The sequence below is a fragment of the Grampus griseus genome, assembly GCF_964374135.1.
Source record: "Grampus griseus genome assembly, chromosome: 5".
Lineage (NCBI taxonomy): Eukaryota > Metazoa > Chordata > Mammalia > Artiodactyla > Delphinidae > Grampus > Grampus griseus.
In genome coordinates, this window is record NC_138998.1 from 140,549,747 (window position 1) to 140,568,551 (window position 18,805).

At 54.6% G+C, this 18,805-nt stretch overlaps 1 protein-coding gene across 2 annotated transcripts in view; it reads left to right on the top strand.

Annotated features, from left to right (window-relative positions):
- The window catches only part of SLC37A1 (solute carrier family 37 member 1), a gene marked incomplete at its 3' end in the record, with an annotated part of 67,916 nt that overhangs the window by 18,455 nt on the left and 30,656 nt on the right, over window positions 1–18,805 (top strand). For both annotated transcript variants that reach the window (XM_082655084.1, XM_082655085.1), the window contains exons 4-9: window positions 5,105–5,237; window positions 5,887–5,965; window positions 9,606–9,741; window positions 11,422–11,498; window positions 12,423–12,589; window positions 17,369–17,406. In XM_082655084.1, the coding sequence (XP_082511210.1) occupies window positions 5,105–5,237; window positions 5,887–5,965; window positions 9,606–9,741; window positions 11,422–11,498; window positions 12,423–12,589; window positions 17,369–17,406 (630 nt within the window). The remainder of the gene's footprint in view (window positions 1–5,104; window positions 5,238–5,886; window positions 5,966–9,605; window positions 9,742–11,421; window positions 11,499–12,422; window positions 12,590–17,368; window positions 17,407–18,805) is intronic.

Below are 18,805 nucleotides of genomic sequence, written 5' to 3' on the forward strand. Positions count from 1 at the left end.
GGAAAGTTCTACCGTTCCCAGTATTCGTATTTAAATAGGACACAACTCCAATGAAAATCTCAGCAATGTCTTTTTTAACTGAATAAAATAATCTTAGAGTTTATGTGAAAAGAATGACCAAGAATTAATTACCAAGGAAAGTGTGGAAAAGGGAACATTTTTTAAGCCACTATAATCAAATTATTATGGTATTGCATGAGGATAGACAAAGAGGCCAGTAGAAAAATATAGAAAATACTGTGGAAACATGCAGTAGAATGGCTGACAGAGGTGACGGGAAAGGTATAGTTCATCTAATAAATGGTGTTGACACAACTGCAGATTCATCTGGAAGAAATAAAGTTGAACCCCTATCTTATAAAAAATAGATGGATGGATTAAAGATTTAAATGTAAAAAGTAAAAATCCAAGAACAAGATGATGTCCCTCTTAGGGGTATGAAGTTGGGAAATCCAGAGGAATGATGGACGGAGGGTGAAGAGGCAGTTCACAGACAAGGGATATAGGGATATACCACTTCATACCCACAAAGTGGCAAAACCCCTAAAAGAGTAATAGCCCCTGTTGCTGGCAGTGATGGCGGGAGAAGACTTTCAGGTACGGGTGATAGAGATGTGAAGTGTTACGGCCTTTTGGAAAGCATCTGGGTAACACCTGTTGAAATTAAAAATGCTTGTCCTTCAGTCCTGCTTCTGGGAATCTTGTCCATAAGAATGGAAGCGCCAGCCCTTAGGAGTATTTGCATAGGCATCTTTTTTGTAGCATTGTCTGCAATTTTTTTTTTAAAGGAAAAAAATAAAACGTGGCTATTCTGTGAACTTACTCAGCAGCTGAAAGTGTGAATAAATTGTGGCACACCCATATTCCGATATGTGCAACCACTTAAAAGAATTAATTGGAGCCAAACCAGTCGACTCAGAAAGATTCCCAGCAGGTATTTTTGAGTCAGAAGAGTCAAGGTGGACATAAGTCCATGTAGAATGATCCCATTTTAAAAAAAAAAGACAGTGACCCAAAAGCTTCCCTGTGTTTTTCTGTACACCTTTGTGAGTGGGTGTACCTTTGCATATGCAGGTGTGTGTCTGGTCCATTTTCACGTGGCTCCTGTGCACTGACCACCTCCTGGGTGCTGGGGCCCAGGTTGTCTGTTCTTCCTGTTTTGAGCGCTGTCTCATCCACTCTTGCTGCCGTAACAAAATACCATCGACTGGGTGGCTGTAGCCAGCAGACATTTGTTGCTCACAGTTCTGAAGGCTGGACGTCCCAGGTCAGGGTGGGTGCAGCACGGTCAGTTTCTGGTGAGGGCCCTCTTCCAGCTTGCAGACGGCCGCTTCCTTGTAGCTTCACTTGGTGGAAGGTTGAGGAGCTCTCTGGGGTCCGTTTAAAAGAGCACTAATCCCATTCATGAGGGCTCCACCCTCATGACCTGATCACCTGCTAAAGGCCCTACCTCCTAGTACCGTCACCTCGGGGGTTAGGTTTCAACGCGTGAATTTGGTGGGAACACCAGCCTTCAGAGCACAGCAGGCACCAGAGCTTTCATTTCGCTTCTAGGACTTCTTTTGCATAATGCTTTGGAGAGTTCTTTTAACCGAGAGCTTCATAAAAGGAGTCTAAAGGACTAGTTAAAATAAAAGGACCCACACAACCTAATGAACCCTAGAAAATTTACTACACATATACACTCTGTATAGATTATGGACACACGCGTGCACGTACGTGCGCACACACGACACTCCGTGTGTCGTTCAGAGGTGAAGTGAAGCTGACACAGCCCCCCTCCTCCTGATGAGGCCCGAATCCCCGGCTCTCAGTCTCCTGCCCCTCTCAGCATCTTCTGGACCCCTTCCCCACTCCCACAGGCAACGAGCAGCTCGCTGTAGCCTTGGCCAGAGAACCGAAGAGCCCATGTTTTTGGAATGAATGAGCGCATAAAGAGTTTCTCAGGGTGAAACTGCTCAAGTTCAGAGTTTAGCGCGTAGAGTCTTCATTAATGTACATTTATGTAAAAACATTGGTGCCTAAGGGACTGCATGGGCCGGTGTGTGTGGAGCTTACGGGGAACATGTCTCCTGCAGCTCCAGCTGCCCAGTGCTGGGGGTGGAGGGCGCTAGAGAGGGGATCTGTAGGTGGGAGGTAAGTGCACACCCCCATGTCTCTGCCCCTCCCCCCCACATGGTGCTTCGTGACGTCATGGCTGTTTTCTGCATTCTTCCATCATGTCCACACCTGTCTTCTCTCACTCCCCACCCACCCACCCCACCCCCCGCCCACCTTCCAGTCACTCTGGCGTCTTGCGGTTTATTGTGTTGTTGCCGTTCCTTTGTGTATTACACAGACATTTCTAAACACTTATGAGCCCCGTGCACCTGGATGTTCCATTCTGCTCTTCCCCCTTGGCGTTTCACAGCCGTATTTCTCGGCTGCCACATTGTCTTTTGAATGATCGACTTTTAATCACTGCCTGGTGTATTTTGATTAATTTTATGTGTTATCTGTTGAAAGGCACATGTGTAAGAAATTTGCAAAGGAGACTGCTTTTATGAAAGCAAAGGACTAGCTCCCCACCCCCAAAATGATTTTATAACATGGTAAGGATCAGTTCACCTGGTGAGTTTTCTTTCTGACAAACTAAGTTTATCTTAGTTTCATTAATCCTTAATTTTCCTGCAAACACCAGGTTTGGGGAATAAAACTCATTGGAAAGTTAAAATACGGCAGAGTCTTATTAAAAGCTAACATGTGGTCATTTAATATCCTCAGAACTCTTTATGCTCAAGTAATGTCAAGCCTTTTATTGCTTTTGCTTCAGCTTCTCAGCGGGGTGGGCTGGAGATTGCATTTCTCATATGAAGGAAGAGGTCTGGGGAGAGAAGGGAGCTGAATGAGATTAGGGCCAGCTGGAGGCCCTGGGGTGCCCCTGTGTGGGTGGACCCCAAACACACAGCTGCCAGTCGCTGAGCCTTTCTGGGCAAGGGACCCGGAGAGGAGCTCTCTGCACACACCTCCACATGCCCGTCTTTACAGCAGCGCCGACGGGCCGCGCTGTGCCGGCTTCTTAAGAGGCTGCAGGGAGTCCCCGTGAGTCGGCCGAGGTTGGAAACTGGGACAGCAGCACCAGGATCCCGGCTCGGAGCCCGTCTCCCTGACCGGCACCTCTCATCCCGGGACAAACCAAAACAGAAAACCTCTTCTGCTTGTTAATGAAACAAAAAGGGATGATTTCTAATCCTTTATATCCCCCGTGCATGGTGAAGGAGGATGTGGACCTGCCAGTGGGAGCCGCGTCCATAACGGTCCTCTTCCCGGGCTTCCGTGTAAGGCGTGTGTTAGGAACCCCACGCCAGCCCCGCTCGAGGGTCCCCCTCAGCCCATGGGGGTCCTTGCGTCCTGCCTGTGGCTCCCTTATTGAAAGGTGAATAGACAGCATCAGTGGTGCCTGCAGGCCCGGCTGGCTTCCAAGAGAAGCAGCAGAGAAAGGTGGGCGGACACACCTGACTTCTGAAGGCAAAGAGGAGAAGGAAATGATCACATCAGGCGGGTGGGGAAGTGCTGGCAATCCAGCTTTATGCAGAGAGGCAAGGCTCCCCCGTGTCCCCGTCCCAAATTCACAGCCACGTCCGCAGTTTCTCAGGCGGGCAGGGAAGGGGCTCGGAGGATCCCAGGATGACGGCGCCCGGCCTCCACCACCAGGAGTGGGAGCTCGGCGGAGGAAAGCTGTCTGCAAAGTGTCACTTTGAGTTTGGAAAGCGGAACCTCGGCTAGTTTTAGCGGAACCTTGTGTTTAAATTACAGCAGAGCAGCCCAGCGATGATGACAAAGCCACGTAACCACAGAGTGGCTGGGTCCCGTGTGCCAGGCCAGGTCTCGAGGGCATGTGTCCGTGTAAAATCAGGTGTCCCGCCGTGGCTGACCACAGCCCTAGCAAGGCGGCCTTTTAAAGGAGATCGGCCTCTTTAGTGACCCCTCCTGAAGAGGTGGGGTACCCACAACGCGAAGGGGGTGGACAGGCCTCCTGGCTGCCCCCCGCACCTGGTGGACTGGGGTACAGCTCCCTGCCCGCTGCCCTGTGTCTTGACCCCGGGGCAGATGCTCCTTCCGGGGCCAGGCTTCCTCACAGCCCCCCAGGCCCAGCCTCTCTCAGGTCGCAGCTCACTAAAGGCCGCCCCTTCGGGACCTCTGCTCCCCCTGAGGGCCACCTCCTCGACCTTGAGGACGCCTCCTTTCTGCCCTCGCTCACACCTGATGGATTGGTTCATCTGAGCCCCGTGTAGCAGAAACCCCAGAAAGCGCCCAGCAGGGGAGAAGTGGGAGCCGGGGGCCACCTGTGACCCCCAGGTGGCACCGCAGGTGCATGGAGTCCTGTCTGCTTCCCCTTGTGTTTTAAGGAACAAGTCACCTGTTACTCAGGTCCCCATACCAGGACGGCCCCGGCTGCCCTGCGGCACTCTTCTGGAAGTGTGGATGCCTCCTTAAGGAGCTCCTTGAGCTAGTTTTGGGCGGGGGGGGGGGGGGGTTGACATGTGATTTGCACATAGTAAAGTGCACAGATCTGCGGTGTCTAGCCTAGCAAATATTTACACGCTCACCCGGGAAATCACGCAGGTTAAGGTCTGGTCCCGTCACTGTTGCCCTTCCCTAGGTGATGAGTGTCACCTGGATTTATCCATTTCCCTCCTCCGGAGCTTCGTAAACAGGGTCTCCCATTCGTGCTCCTTTGTGTCAGGCTTATTTTGTTTCGAGATTCATCCTCGTCCTTGTGGACCTGTAACTTGTAGTCAATGATATAAATCCAGCAGGATGAATCCATTCTTCCGTTCTGGGCAGGTGGGCCCCCCTGCTGCCCAGCTGCTCTGAGCAGTCGTCTCTGGGCGGCCCGGTACAGGCTGTGTCGCTGTGTCTGTGCTCAGGAGGAGACGGCCGCTAGGGAGCTGGAGGAACCGTCCTCGTTGGCAGGCACTCTGTGGGTCCCCTAGACACACCGCCCCAGAGGTGCCGTATCCCCCTAGTCACCCTAGGACAGCTGTAAGGAGAGGGGCGGCTGAGCCCCACCTGAGTGCACTCTCTCTCTCTCTGGCTTCTGTCCTCCCCATGGATGTCCCAGGGTGAGCTGCACAGCTACTGCACGGCTTCATATGAGGGGGAGGTCGGATTCCACAGCCAGAGCCCAAAAGCCGGGGACACCCCCGCTCAGCAGCTCCCAGACAACGGGACCGACTGTGGCTGGGCCCCATTTGGTGAGTTCTCCGTCTGTGCCCCTGCTTTCGTCCCGTGACTGAAGCTGGCCATCCCTGCGGGCCTCCTCCACAGGTGGCAGTCCCCGCGCCGGCTGACTGATCTCAGCAGCGGTGACGATGCTGTCAGATGCAGCCGCGCCTCCAGGTGCAAATTAACCTCTCCTCCCAGCAAACCAGCCTCGCACCTTCAGCTGCTGCACGTTTCCCGTGCCCGTGTGCAGGGGTGTCGCTCAGTGGTCAGATCTGCTGCAGGTCATCTGCAGGTTGCATTTGTCCAAGCTGGAAGTTAGGACTTAACAGAGCGTAAGCTGTGGGTGGAGAGAAGAGAGCAATCTCAGAGCTGTGGTGTGGGGCTGGCCTGGGGGGCCCGAACCAAAGCCGGGGTAACATGTGAAACAGAACAGAACCCACAAGCTCACCGCCAGCAATGGGGGTTTGACCTGATGGGAGTAACGTTTATGTAGCGATTATTGGAAACATGGTGACTTGATTTCCAGTTGCTGTATTTTCTGTGTTCCCTTCTGAGGACGCCGCCCAGACGTAGAGAGCAGATGTCTCGTACGTCATTGTACCTCTCCCGGACATAAATTGGTGTTTAGTGAAAAGTAAACAATACCCTCCTTTTCCTGTTGCTTTTCGCCCCACGTAGATCAGGACAACTTCCAGCAGCTGCTCGGCGCCCTGGACTACTCCTTCCTGTGTGCGTACGCTGTTGGCATGTACCTGAGGTAGGTCTGGCTAAGACTGCAAGACCCAGGTGGTCCGCTGGGTGCAGAGCGCAGCTCAGGTACGGCTGAAGACGCGGCCCCGCCCGCAGGTGGCTGGTCCTCCGGTCTCTCCTCAGAGACAAGGGTGAGGTGGAAGCCAGCACACGGCCCGGGTGTCCTGCAGATCGGGCAGACTGTCCTCGGACGGCTTTCCTGGCCCCGGGGTTGGATGCACCGTGAGCCCTGCCGGGACCCGGTCTCTCAGGAGCAGGGCCCTGGCAGCTCCCCACCCGGTGAGCACGGCAGAGCCTCCTCTTCTCTGGTTTCAGGGGCCGCCGTCTCTTTCCTAACCCCGCCTGGCATCAGAGCAGTTCACACAGCGGGTGCTTGGCGTGTCCACCTGGATGGCCCGCTAGGCCGGAACAGAGCCTCCCCTGAGTGCCAGAGGCCGTCCTGCCTGGCGGTGGAGGTGTGGACCCCAGAGGCACGTTGCTGGGATTCGATCCCGGCTTGACGGCCTGCTTGGGTGGCTTTGGACGAGTTACCGCACCTCCTTGGGCCTCAGTTTCCCCTTCGCAACATGGGGGAAACAGTAGTTCTTAACTCACAGGAGTGTGGTGAGGTTTAACTGAGTTAATACGTGCAGAATGCTCAGAACAGGGCCTGGCCCGTGCTGTGTTCCCAGTGCCTGTTACATACGATCGTTAGCCCATTCTTTTTTTTGTTTGTTTGTTTGTTTGTTTTTGCGGTTTGCGGGCCTCTCACTGCTGTGGCCTCTCCCGTTGCGGAACATAGGCTCTGGACGCATAGGCTCAGCGGCCATGGCTCACGGGCCCACCCGCTCCGCGGCATGTGGGATCTTCCCGGACCAGGGCACGAACCCGTGTCCCCTGCATCAGCAGGTGGACTCTCAACCACTGCGCCACCAGGGAAGCCCCGTTAACCCATTCTTGATCCAGTTCTGAATTGGCCTAGGGAAGTGGTAAACATTAGTGGGTAATAACAGGACATGCAGTTGGCCGGTTAAAAACTACTGCTACTGTGTCAGTCCAGCCAGGTCTAACAGGAAAAACAAAACAAAACTTACAGGGACTAAGGCCTTTAGTCCAAAGAGGGCTTTGTTCAGAGACACACAGTTTCAGAGCTTTGGGAATCTCTGGAATCCCTGTAAACGTTTACCTTCTTCCCTGAGATCCACCCAGACTGTGTTATCACCGAGACCTGGACCCCCTCCCCAGCTCAGGACCGTCTGGTGTCTGGTACCCAGACAGGCGGTTTCTGCTGATGGAGTGGCTGTCACCCCTTTGTTGAACTTGCACATCTGCACGGAGCTGCAGGGCTTGTCCGAGTGCGGAATGCATAACACGGATGCAGCGCAGAACGGGAGCCCAGCTGCGGAGAAGGACAGCGTAAGCCTCAGGCGCCTCAGGGCGTGGGCTGCAACCGGGCTGCCAGCCGCATTCCATCCTGCGGTCAAATATTTATGTTCTAAAAACCGCAGTTTTACTGGACACCAATCATCAATAATATAAAAAGACCCCAAGGTTGGAGTGTGTTTTTCTCAGTCACTAGAAAACACTAGTTAAAGGTGGTTCTCAGCTGGGAGTGATGTTGTCTGCTAGGAAGCATTTAGCCATATCTGGAGATAGTTTTGGTCATCTCAGCTGGAGAAGGGGGTGCTACTGGCATCTAGTGGGCAGAGACCGGGGGTGCCGCTAAGTGTGCTACAGGACACAAGACAGCCCCTCGCCACAAAGAATTACCCGGCCCCACATGCGAGTGTGCTGAGACTAAGAAACCTGGTTTGAATAAAGTGGCTTCATTATCGCTTATTTATTGGCAAAGATCGTTCTTCATGCAACTCGCCAACGAAGGTTCTTATTAAATAATTTTATTGTGAAATAGCATTATGTATTTCATAATAACCTAATGTGAAATCCACAGTGGACTCGTGACGGGGATGAGGGTGTACGCTGCTTCCTTGCATGCTTCCTCGCATGGCTTCTTAGTGACATCATGACACGTTGCTAGTGAGATGGATGGTGTTAGCGTAGCAGGTAACTCAGACGTGGTGGCACCTTCGCTAACCCAGGTCATTGCTGGCAGGTTCAAGCAGGTGTGGCGTGGCCTTTATTACCTGTAGGAGCCTGATACGACGTGGAATGCTGTCCATTCCGTTAGGCCTTTTCTTTAAAACTTGAAAATAGAGACCAAGTTGAGTCCCAGTATGGTCTAGCAAGACTAGAGGACGTTTGTAAGCCCCGGCCGGCCGATGGCACTAGCTTGCAGGAGGCCCATCTGACTCTGACACTTACTCCGTGACCTTGGGCAGGTCAGCCAGCTCCTCTGGGACATGCTCCCTCTTCTCTGAAGTGAGCAGGATGAAGTGGATAATTCCTTTAGCTCTCGAATGCTCTCGAGTTTGTATGTGATCAGTTTCTACTCAGCTTAAAATTGGACCTGAATGCTGTTTACAACTTTAAATTACTTCCTCTGCTTTAGTGTTTAATAGGTCATCTGCGTGATACTAGGTTGATCTTTTTTTTTTTTCTTTGGTAAATTCTGAAGGAAGATCTCGCTGGGGTATTTGTTCTTGAGATGAAAGACCAGAATTTTGGAGCTGGTTCCCAGGGTCCTGTTCACAGGCAGGCAGGCAGGCGTCATCCTTCATTACGTTTCATATCTATCTGACTCCTAGAATGATTACGTGGAAGGAAACGAGACCCACAGAGTGTATGTAGAGATTGCAGAAGGCTCACAGTCATTTGTGGTTGTTCTCCAGCTCTTTATTCACTTAAGTCACAGTGTCAAGCTGTGTGACACAGTGACAAGTCCTACAAGGCAGTGAAGGACGTATTTCACATGGCACTGGGTAGTGAGGTGTGATGGTGGTAAAGGCCTGTTGAATGTATGTCCCGTATGAAACTGGAGGTTTTCACCCTCCCCGGCAGCGCTGGAGCTGTTTGGTTGAGCACCCACTACCTTGCCAGGCACTTAACCGCATTTATCTCGTTCGAGCACCCAGGCAGCTCTGGGAAGCAATTCTCCAGAGAGATGAGCTCTTCATGGCGTCACGCTGCTGTTCAAAGGGAGCCTGGAGGCTTTGCCCCACGTTTCAGACTTTACCTTAAGGAAAAGGCTCTGCCTTTAAACCAGATCACGGTGCTTGTGGCCAGAGGGTCGTCGGCAAGAGCGCCTCTGGCCTGGCCGCCGATGCAGCGGCTTAATGCCAGCCCGAGGGCCAAGAGACGTGCTCCAGGTCACAGGGGACCCCTTTTCGTGTTTGTCTACAGTTCGACAGTTAAACGTGGTTCTCTTAAAAATATACGTTCACTGACTGTTGTTTATATAAAACAGGATTAGCCAGCAGGACAAGGTTTTGGTTTTGTTTTTTCATTGGCAGGCATCATATATGTCAGAGTGTCTCCGTTTTATTATTTGACAGTGACTTTTGTTAGAAAGTCTTAAAAGGTGTTGCCAGTTTCTGGTTAATAAATGCTCCATTGAAAACTGATTGTGATTAAAATTTACTGGGAATTGGAGTGCTTTCGAGTTCTAAAAGCTCAGAGCATGAAAGCACCCAGCAGGGAGTCGCTGGGTCATTTACATCATGGGTGTGTTTGTCTTCTCACATTTGTCTTTCTGTTTTCTCTGTCCCCAGTGGCATAATAGGGGAGCGCCTGCCCATTAGGTATTACCTGACTTTTGGAATGGTGGCCAGCGGTGCTTTCACTGCCCTGTTTGGGGTAGGGTATTTCTACAACATCCACAGTTTTGGATTCTACGTGGTGACCCAGGTAAGGTCTGGTCCACGGCTCACCACGTATGGGATTTCCATGATGAGCCAGACGGGGTGTTAATGTCACAGGTCCCAGGTTCTGCCAAGAGAGGACATGGCAGGTGGTGGGAGTGGGCGCAGAACCGCGTCCTGGCTGAGGCCAGGGTCAGCGCTGGCACATCCGGCCCCTTTTCTCTCCTCTGCTCTGAAATTCCAGCAGCCGGGAAGTGTTTTTTTCTTTTTTTTTTTTTTTTTTGTGGTACGCGGGCCTCTTACTGTTGTGGCCTCTCCCATTGCGGAGCACAGGCTCCGGATGCATGTGGGATCTTCCCGGACCAGGGCACGAACCCGTGTCCCCTGCATTGGCAGGCAGACTCTCAACCACTGTGCCACCAGGGAAGCCCCGTGAAGTGTTTCTTAGTTTCAGGAGTTGCCGCCTAAGGAATCCTACTTGTCGGTTCCCCGGCAGAGGGCTTGAGGCATGAAGCCCTTCTGAGTCCTTCTGCCTTAATTTGGGTGCATTTGAGATGTTCTGTCTTGGGTCAGACTTGACCGCTCTGGGGTTGGGGGAATGAGGGGCGTGGGGAGGGGAGGAGGTTGAGGGGACTTGGGGATTGTCGGGGGCAGTCAGCGGGGGGCGGGGGGCGGAGGGGGCGGGGGAAAGGCCAGGGCCTAAGGGTGCTGCAGGGGAGTGAGGGCCGGACGAGCATGCGGCCTGGCCCTTCCTGCGGGGCTCAGTGCTTCCAGGAACTCTTGGCTCTGCCCCTCCCCACAGCCCTGTGGATAATATTAGCTAGAAATGGAAAATGACTTGAAACAATGACGCTCAGCTTCCGAGGCTCCCCAGACACAGCCCAGGGAGATGTGGCAAGGTCATCAGGGCACATCGTATGTAATTTGCTTTTAAAATTTTCACCATAGGACTCGAAAGAGTTTGGCTGTTTTCATTACCAAAGCGATGCACACTTTATGGTGATACAGAAGATCGGAGAGAAGGAAAAAACCTATTTCCCAGAGTCCCAGCACATTCCTGGAGGGAAGGCTGAGCCTGGCTGGCCCTGAGGCCGGACCAGCGGCTCCCAGTCGGCCTCTGGAGGCTGGTCCTTTCCGGGGGGCAGTTGGAGGAGGCTGCCCCTGAGGCCCCTGAGACTAAAGCAGAGCCAGTTGCTGATACACTTCCTGAATCCCTTCTTCAAACAAGAGCTCGGGGCGCTCTTGGCAAGTTGGAGAAACCATTTCTCTAGGCACTAGTCAAGGTTCTGCTCCCTTCGGTGGTTAGCAACAGTACCGTCTTCGTGATATAAGAAGGGAAAACGTGCAATTCACAAGCCACCCCTATGGTATCATCACAGTTCTATAAAAAGGAGAGGGTTTTTCTCTTTGCATAAAGTTTTAGCTTGGAAAGAGAACGGACAGCTTGGCCCCAAGCTGTTGACAGTAGTTCATCTCCGAGCAAGAGATTTTCTTTTCTTTTTTTTCTCTACTTACTCCAAAATTTTCACAATAGGCACGTACGACTCTCGTGGTAAGATATATGCGTATATTGTTAAAATACACGTCTGGCTGTCGAGGCTCATATCGAATCGGCTCTGCCCCTTCCTTTTGTGAGAGTCCCCGCTGGGCGCCCAGACCCCTGAGGCCAGGCTCCCGGGTGTGGGTGTCCCCCCTCAGCGGTCTCTTCCTTTGCCCTCTGTCACAGATCGTCAACGGACTGGTACAGACCACCGGCTGGCCCAGCGTCGTCACCTGCCTCGGTAACTGGTTTGGCAAAGGGAGGTAAGGAAGGCAGCCCTGCTTCCAGCAGCGTCCGTTTTCAGAAGATTCTGATGAAAACCAGACCGCTTTATGTTTAGTTTTTCTTTAGATTCATTACAGAAAAAAACACGTCAGTCTACTGTATGAAATAAGATGACTGAAACCTCTGGGTCTTGAGGGTCTAAGATTCAGGCAGGCCTCTGTTTCAGGAGATGCCACCCCCGTTGTGGGCAGGGCGGAGTCTGGGTCATCTGCGCAGCCAGCCGGCAGCCCGGGCCTCACCTGGCCTCCTGGGAAGCTGGGAGAAATGCAGTCAGGGCCTTGCCCCAGGCCTTTCGAAGCAGAAGCTACATTTTCACAGGACTGAAAGGCACAGGGAAGTGTGACCTGTCCAGGTCACCCAGGGCCTGGTAGCAGAGCTGTACCCAGCCTCTGGTGACCTCACTGCGGTCAGATTCCATCGTAACGTCTGTGTGACAGGCAGCACGGCCGGGCCCACGGTTAGGAAGTGGTCGAAGATGCCGGACAAGATGGGGAAACTACAACAGGAAACTCACCCCTCCAGCCTTACTTAGCCTCGTCCGTCTGGCAGGCTCTTCAACGTGAACTTTGGTTAATGGGGTTTTCATCAAATGGTCGTATTTAGATTACAAAGGCACAAATTTAAATTTGGGGCCTTCCAAGAATTCTAGGAAAAGACCTCTTTCTTCTTTTAGTCATAGAATGAATAAGCTCAGAGACATGTAATTATGCAGCCGGAGGTAAGTGAAGATACTGTCCTCTCGTAAACACCCCTGGTCCCAAGCCTTGCAGAGGTGGTGTGTTGCGCTGCCTGTTTACTTCTCCACCAGCTCTTACGCTGTGCAGGCACTGTTGTAACCTCACGTACTGATCCGTGTAAGCCCCGAGACATCATTTGCCCCCTTGTGTTTCGCTGTGTTGCAGGCGAGGTTTGATCATGGGGGTCTGGAATTCCCACACGTCTGTGGGCAACATTCTGGGGTCCTTGATCGCTGGCTACTGGGTGTCCACGTGCTGGGGCCTGTCCTTCGTCGTGCCTGGGGCCATCGTGGCAGCCATGGGGATAGTGTGCTTTCTCTTTCTCATTGAACGTAAGTACCGGTGGGTGATGACCTCTCCCCGGGAGGGCGTTGCGGGGTTGCGGGGCGGGGGGGGGGGCGGCGAGTTTAGGAGAAGAGGCTGCTGCTGCTTCATCGCAGGCAGGGATGGGGTTGTCCGGCTCTCCCTTGCCAGGAAGACTTCCTTCTTAGGTATAGGCTTCCCTGATGAGCCGCTGCTCTCCTGGTCTTGCTGGATTTTCTGCTGTTTCCTGATTTCTGGAGTAACCAGTGTTGACACTCCTCCCGCCCTGTCCTCTGGCCCCACGGCACTGGGCATGCGTGGTCTTCTGCCACGCCGCCCGCTGCCCAGCCCACGTGGCTACACCTGCTCACGTCCGTCCTGCTGCCACAAACTGAAATGGGCCTCACCAGCCTGTGTGCCTTCTGATAAGATACAGGCTTGCCAATGTTTTCAAGCCATGACGTGACTTAAGATCATATACCTTAATTAGGTAGTGTTGTACCAGAAAATCCAAGCCTTTGGTCCATCCTAGACTCAATCCCAGGCTTTTGTTTTAACTGAATTTTAAATTAATTTTTTGAATAGAAATCGGCTGGACAAGCATTGCTGACAATTACACTAATGACAGAGAAGCAGGTGCTCCCTTAGCTGGTACGCGTCAGGGTGCTCCAAGCCCGCAAGCTGTTCTGATGAGCTGTATCTCGCATTTGCCTCTTTGATTTGTCTTAAAGCAAAAGGAGATCGTGTGGCACTAGATGGCTCCCGCTGTCAGCCCGCAGGTAGGGCTGCTCCGGAGTCAGATGACCTCATCCCTGGGAAGCGCCAACTATAGCTTCAGCTTTGCGTTCGGAGTTGCGTTGCCGGTTTTATCTTCCAAAAGGTTAAGGCGCTGTGAAGTTTCTCACTTCTTTTTGCTTGTTGCTAATGCTAACCTTTTCATTTTTAAAATAACCGCCGTTTAGTGGAGCACACGTGAGGCTCTCAGGCCAGCGTTGTGCTGTCAGTGAAGAAGGAAGCCACGGTTAGATGAGGAATCAGACGCCCCCCTCCCCTGGGTGTGAGCAGAGGGCACGGGGCTGCTCAGCTTCCATCTTCACCGTTTTCTCCAGGGGCCCAGTAAGCTTTTAGCAACATCTCGAAATGGCCCAAACAAGTGAATCGTTAGACAGATGGGGGCGCGGGGGGAGGGTGGGTATTGTGACTTCCTTGCCGACATGCCGACCTGCGGCATCAACTGTCGCTTGTGTGTCACCGGAGTTCCAGGAAGGATCGTCGTGTCACCTGGACTCTCCAGGGGCTGCTTCCACACCGTCACCTGGACAAGGATGCGCTTCCTCTATGTTAGTGCAGGGACACCCCCCACCCCCGCCCCCGCGTGCCTTCGGCCCGAGGTCCAGAGTCCACGGTGGCTTTTATTCTCTTCCTCAACTGATAAAGGGGCGGCTCTGGGGAAAGGGGCGGAGTGACAAGGAGCGGAGGGCCTGGCAGTGGACGGGAACTTGTTTGCTGGCCCAGCCAGGGCTCTCAGCGCCAACACCGCTCAGCTCAGTCATCCTGGGCGGGGCAGGATTTCCAAGAACGCGGAAGCCCTGGTTTGGTCGTTTATAATAGTTTATAATAAAACGAGAGCGTCCTCGCACTGAGCCGCCGCTCCTGTAGCTTCCAAGGGGGCGCGAGGCCGGGGGTCTCTCCTGGAGTTGCTTTCCCGCCTCTGGCCGTCCTCTCACCCCCTCTCCTGTTTCCATGGTGACCGTGGGGCTCTGCCTCCCTCCCTCCCAACCCCACCCCCGCCCCGCCCTGGCCCACTCTGGGATGAGATGCACTCGCTCAGCTTCCCCCAGGCCCGTAAGGTGTTCCTGGGAGATGTCCTGGTACTGACTCAGGGAACAGATGAGCACTCGTGCCCCCTCCTTGGCCTGTGCGGAGGCGGCCCCAGCGGGCACTGAGGACGGACGGGGCCCTGGGGGGCCACGGGCCGCCGGGAGGGCGCTGTGGGCTGAAGTCCGGGCCACAGAGGCCATTCTCCCCTCCTCCCTCAGCCCATCGCATTCCCCTGGGCCGTGTTGGTTCTTTTCACCTGGAGTCTTAGCCTTTAGCTGTTAGGTGTCCAAGGTAAACATGGTCAGGGTTGTGCAGGATCGTCCGTTGAGTTCCGTGCCCCCGTTCTTCATGAGGCCGCCAAAGATTTCCTCCCACTGGGCCTCCTTTCCTGCCCTCACCCCTGCGCTCCCCTCCCGCTGTCCCCATGGCTGGGGCAGGGCTCTCTGGTGTCCCGCGAGCATCGCTCAGTCACCTGGTCCTCGCTCTCTCCGCCGTGGGCCGGTCACCTTTCCCCGGGACTGGCCGGCTTTGTCCGACCGCCCGCGGCTGCTGCTTTCCTTGCCTGGCCTCCGCCCAGCTCACCAGGGCCCAGCTTGTGCGGCCGGGGGCACCTTCCGGACTTGGCGTTTCTCCACCTTCTCGCTGAACGTCTTCCTCTTGAGCTCGGGCTCTGGAGGCACTGCTCTGCGCACATGACTTGGACAGGACGCCCGCCGACTGTGCCTCTGACACTTTCCTCTGGGGGCGGCTCCTGCAGCCGGCCTCACGGGAGGAGGCGTTTCTGTGGCCCCCTAACCCTCCCACGCTGGGACCCGGCACCCAGGGCCCCCTGTCCACGAGTGTCTCAGCGAAAGGAGAGAAGCCGGTTCGCAGGCTCAGACACCCTTACTCCTCCTCGCGCAGCCCGAGCCGGGCCCTTGTGAACAAGGCCTCTCCTCCTGGGCCCGACGTCACCTGTCAGCCTGAGGCCACCGCAGGCACAGGCCTGTTGCTCTAACAGACCCTCCACGGCGGAACGAGAATCAGACCGCCGGGCCCCCTCTGCTGAGAGGATTGGTACCTGTACTCCCCCTGGTAACAAGGAGGTGGTGTCCGCATGAGTGATGATGAAAGCCAGCTGCAAGCAGTGACCAGCACATCCTGTGTCCGAGAGCAGAACACTGCAGAGAGGAGAGACCGGATCCACGTGCGTCTCGGTGGCTTACTTCCGCTCCCTCCCGCTCCCTAATCCCCAACTGCAGGGTGGGCGGGAAAGCCCCAGGAGCGCCCCTTCTCGTGACCAGCAGCGAGGGACCGGCTCGGCCCTGTTCCCCCTTCCTGCCGGGGCTGGGCCCAAGGGACAGGGCACCCCATCCACAGGCCCCTCCAGGGCTGCCTGGGAAGCTGCCCTCAGACGTGTCCCAGCCAAGGGTCACTGGTACTAATGTCCTGCAGGGTGAAAGTCCAGGAAAAGCCATGTCCTGGGGACCAGCCGCACCCCATCGAGACCGACCCTGGGGCTCACAGCACAGCTGGGGAAAGCCACGGGCTGGGGAACTGCTGGTGTCACTGCACATCCTCAGGGCCATCGGGACCATCAGGGCTCCCCAGGCCCACCCTCCGCAGAGGGCGGCGGGGAGGAGCCTCCAGCCCAGGAGCACATGTGGTCCAGGGGCCCCTCCGCGGTGTCACCCTCTATCTCGCGGGAGGGAACGCCGCTGTGGGAAGTTGAAAGCCCTGTGGCTCAGTTTGTGTTTCAGGGTGGTTAAACTGTCTCCCCAAAACTTATAAAAAAAGACCCGGGTTCTGGGTGATGGGGAAGGAGCAAAGCTGTTACAAGGCGGCTGTCTAGATTCTCAAGAAGTGGAGTTCGCTGGCCAGGGCGACTCGTGGCCCTGAGCCCGGCTCTCGTTCCCGGGTCACACCAGCGTGATCTTAAAGTACGAAGATGAAGAAAGCCTCGCTTCTGGTTCTGTCCGCTTCCGCATGTCCTTCCCTCTGTCGACAAAAAGTTAAGCAGTGGATCTAAGAAAACAATGGGACATTTTATTCAAGCTGAATTTGAGGATTCTAACCCGGGAAGAGCATCTCAGAAAGCTCTGAGGACTGTTCCGCCCATGAGAAGTCAAGACACAGTTATGTAAGGTTTTTGAGACAGAGGGATTATCGACAGTTTACATAATCCAGGTCTAAGAGGCGTCGTGGTGGGTCGCGTGGTCCCTTACGGGATCAGTAAGGAATGTTTAAGGCGTTGTCCTGTGGATGCTGGGGGAACGTTGCTCCTCTGGGCTGCACAGGTATTCCTGCTCATGGGGGAGGTTTGGTTGATGCCTCCTGTGGATACACGATGCACGGTGCGCGGCAGAGGACGCCCAAGGGCAGAGAAGCATTTTGATGTGCACGTGTTTCTTGTCTTGCCATAAAACGCGAATTTTATTTCACACCTCCTTGCATTTAGGCAAAAGGCATTTTGTTCTGTTTCAAGGTCGATGTTTTGTGCCTGCTAATTTTCCTTCTAGTTAATTCCATAACATTAAATGACTCATCCCAAACGTTATTCAGAGCCCCGCTACTCTGATCTGCGGGTCATGTTTTTCTAGTTCCTTCTGATACTTACGTCCTTTGCATGTACCTTACACGGCTCGTCACCATAGTGTACTTAAGCTCTGCTTATTTTTACTTGTAAACTATTTTCCATGTTGCAAAGCAGCCTTCATATTCGTGACGATTTACGTTTGTCGGTGCTGGTTTCGTACCCTCCCGGCTTCAGTGCGTGGGGATCAGGCAGTCATGGGGCCCGCGTGAGGGAAGGGGCGCGTGTGGGTTCTTGCGGGGGTGGCCGAGCTGCGCCCTCACCCCACCAAACGTGCTGCCTCGTGCACTGTCTTTTTTCTGAAATTGTTGCTAATGTAGTAAAAGCATCAGAGGGTGCCTTGCTTTGGTTTACGTTCTTGTGTCGGAGGAAGCAGCCAGCCCTGGTTCACACTGTTCCGTGTTTGGTGTTTCAGATCCGAAGGACGTCGCCTGCTCTTCCTCCCCGGCCATGGTAAGGACGTGCTCCCTGCTTCTCGTGTCCTCAGTGTGCTGTGATGATGACTGTCACCAGCCTGGCCCTGCCTGTCCTGTCAGTGGGTAACAAAGTGTGGACAGAGGTCCTGCCCTCAAAATACGGGCAGTTTTAGAAAAAGATGAATCATAATGATAACAGCCAAAACCAGACGAGGAGCTTGGTGCGGTCTGGGTTAGGGACTCAGAGAGCAACCAGGAGCTGGGGACCGGCCGGGCCTCTCGAGGAGCAGGGACATCACACTTTTCCTGGGCGGGTGTGACTACAGGCTGACGCAAAGCTAAGCTGGCTGACGTCACTTGAACCTGGCGTCCACACCTGGCAGGTGGCCCGCTAGGACCGCCCAGCACCAGGACCACATTCCCTGAGTCATTGTCACTGCTCACCGCCCCTGACCTGCTCACGCCCAGCTGGTGAGCAACCCTGCGGTCTTCGCGGCCCTGGAAGGGCGCTTGCCCCGCCGGCGTCCGCAGAGGTCTCTGCCTACCCCCAGGTAACTAACTCTGGGAGCTGCCCAGGCCAGCTCCCCGCCCCTGGCCTTCGGCTTGCCCTCTCTCCTGTGTCGCTCCCAGCAGGGGTGTCGCCCTTGCACCCGGTTTCCTGCTTAACCTTAGAGTAGACCCTCCGAGTCGTGCTCCCTGACTTCCCTCTCCCGGCTCCCCTCCTGTCCTCCGGCCTCCACCGCTCTGCCAAAGCCACCCGCCAGGGCCCCCAGCAGCACGGTCTGGCCGCATGTGGTCAGCGCTCTGGCCTCACCCCTGACCTGTCACCAGCGTGTGATGCGGTGGTCTCCTCCCTCCATGAGATGCTCCCTTTGGGGGCTCGTAACATGCTCTCCTGCTTCTCTGGTAACATGCAGAGCTCTTTGCTGGCCCTACTCTGGCAGACCCCCAAACATGGGAGCCCCCCCAGCCCGGTCCTTGGCCCCTTCTCCCCTCGTTCCTGCTCTCACCGTAGGAGAGACAACATTTTTTGTCCACAGCATCCTCACGGCACCTCTGTGTGCGTTGATGTGCAGTCCCCAGCATGGTCCTCTGCCCTGAGCTCCGTGGTCATAGGTCACACTGCCCACCTGACATCCCCACAGAGGCGTCTGGGTGTCTTCCCAGACTTAACATGACCAGAATGTTCTCTTTATTTCACCCCGTAAACTTGCTAGGCCCCTGGCATTCCCCGTGTCAGTCAGAGAACCGCTGTCCGCCCGTTGGACAGGCTGGATTCAGAGGACTCGTCCCAACTCCTCCTTCCATCAGCCCCGTGGCCCATCCATCCCCAGGCCCGTCAGCTGTGTGTGTGTGTGTGTGTGTGTGTGTGTGTGTGTGTATGCGTGCACGTGCACATGTGTGTGTGGAGTCATCCTTGTGCACAGCTTCAGACA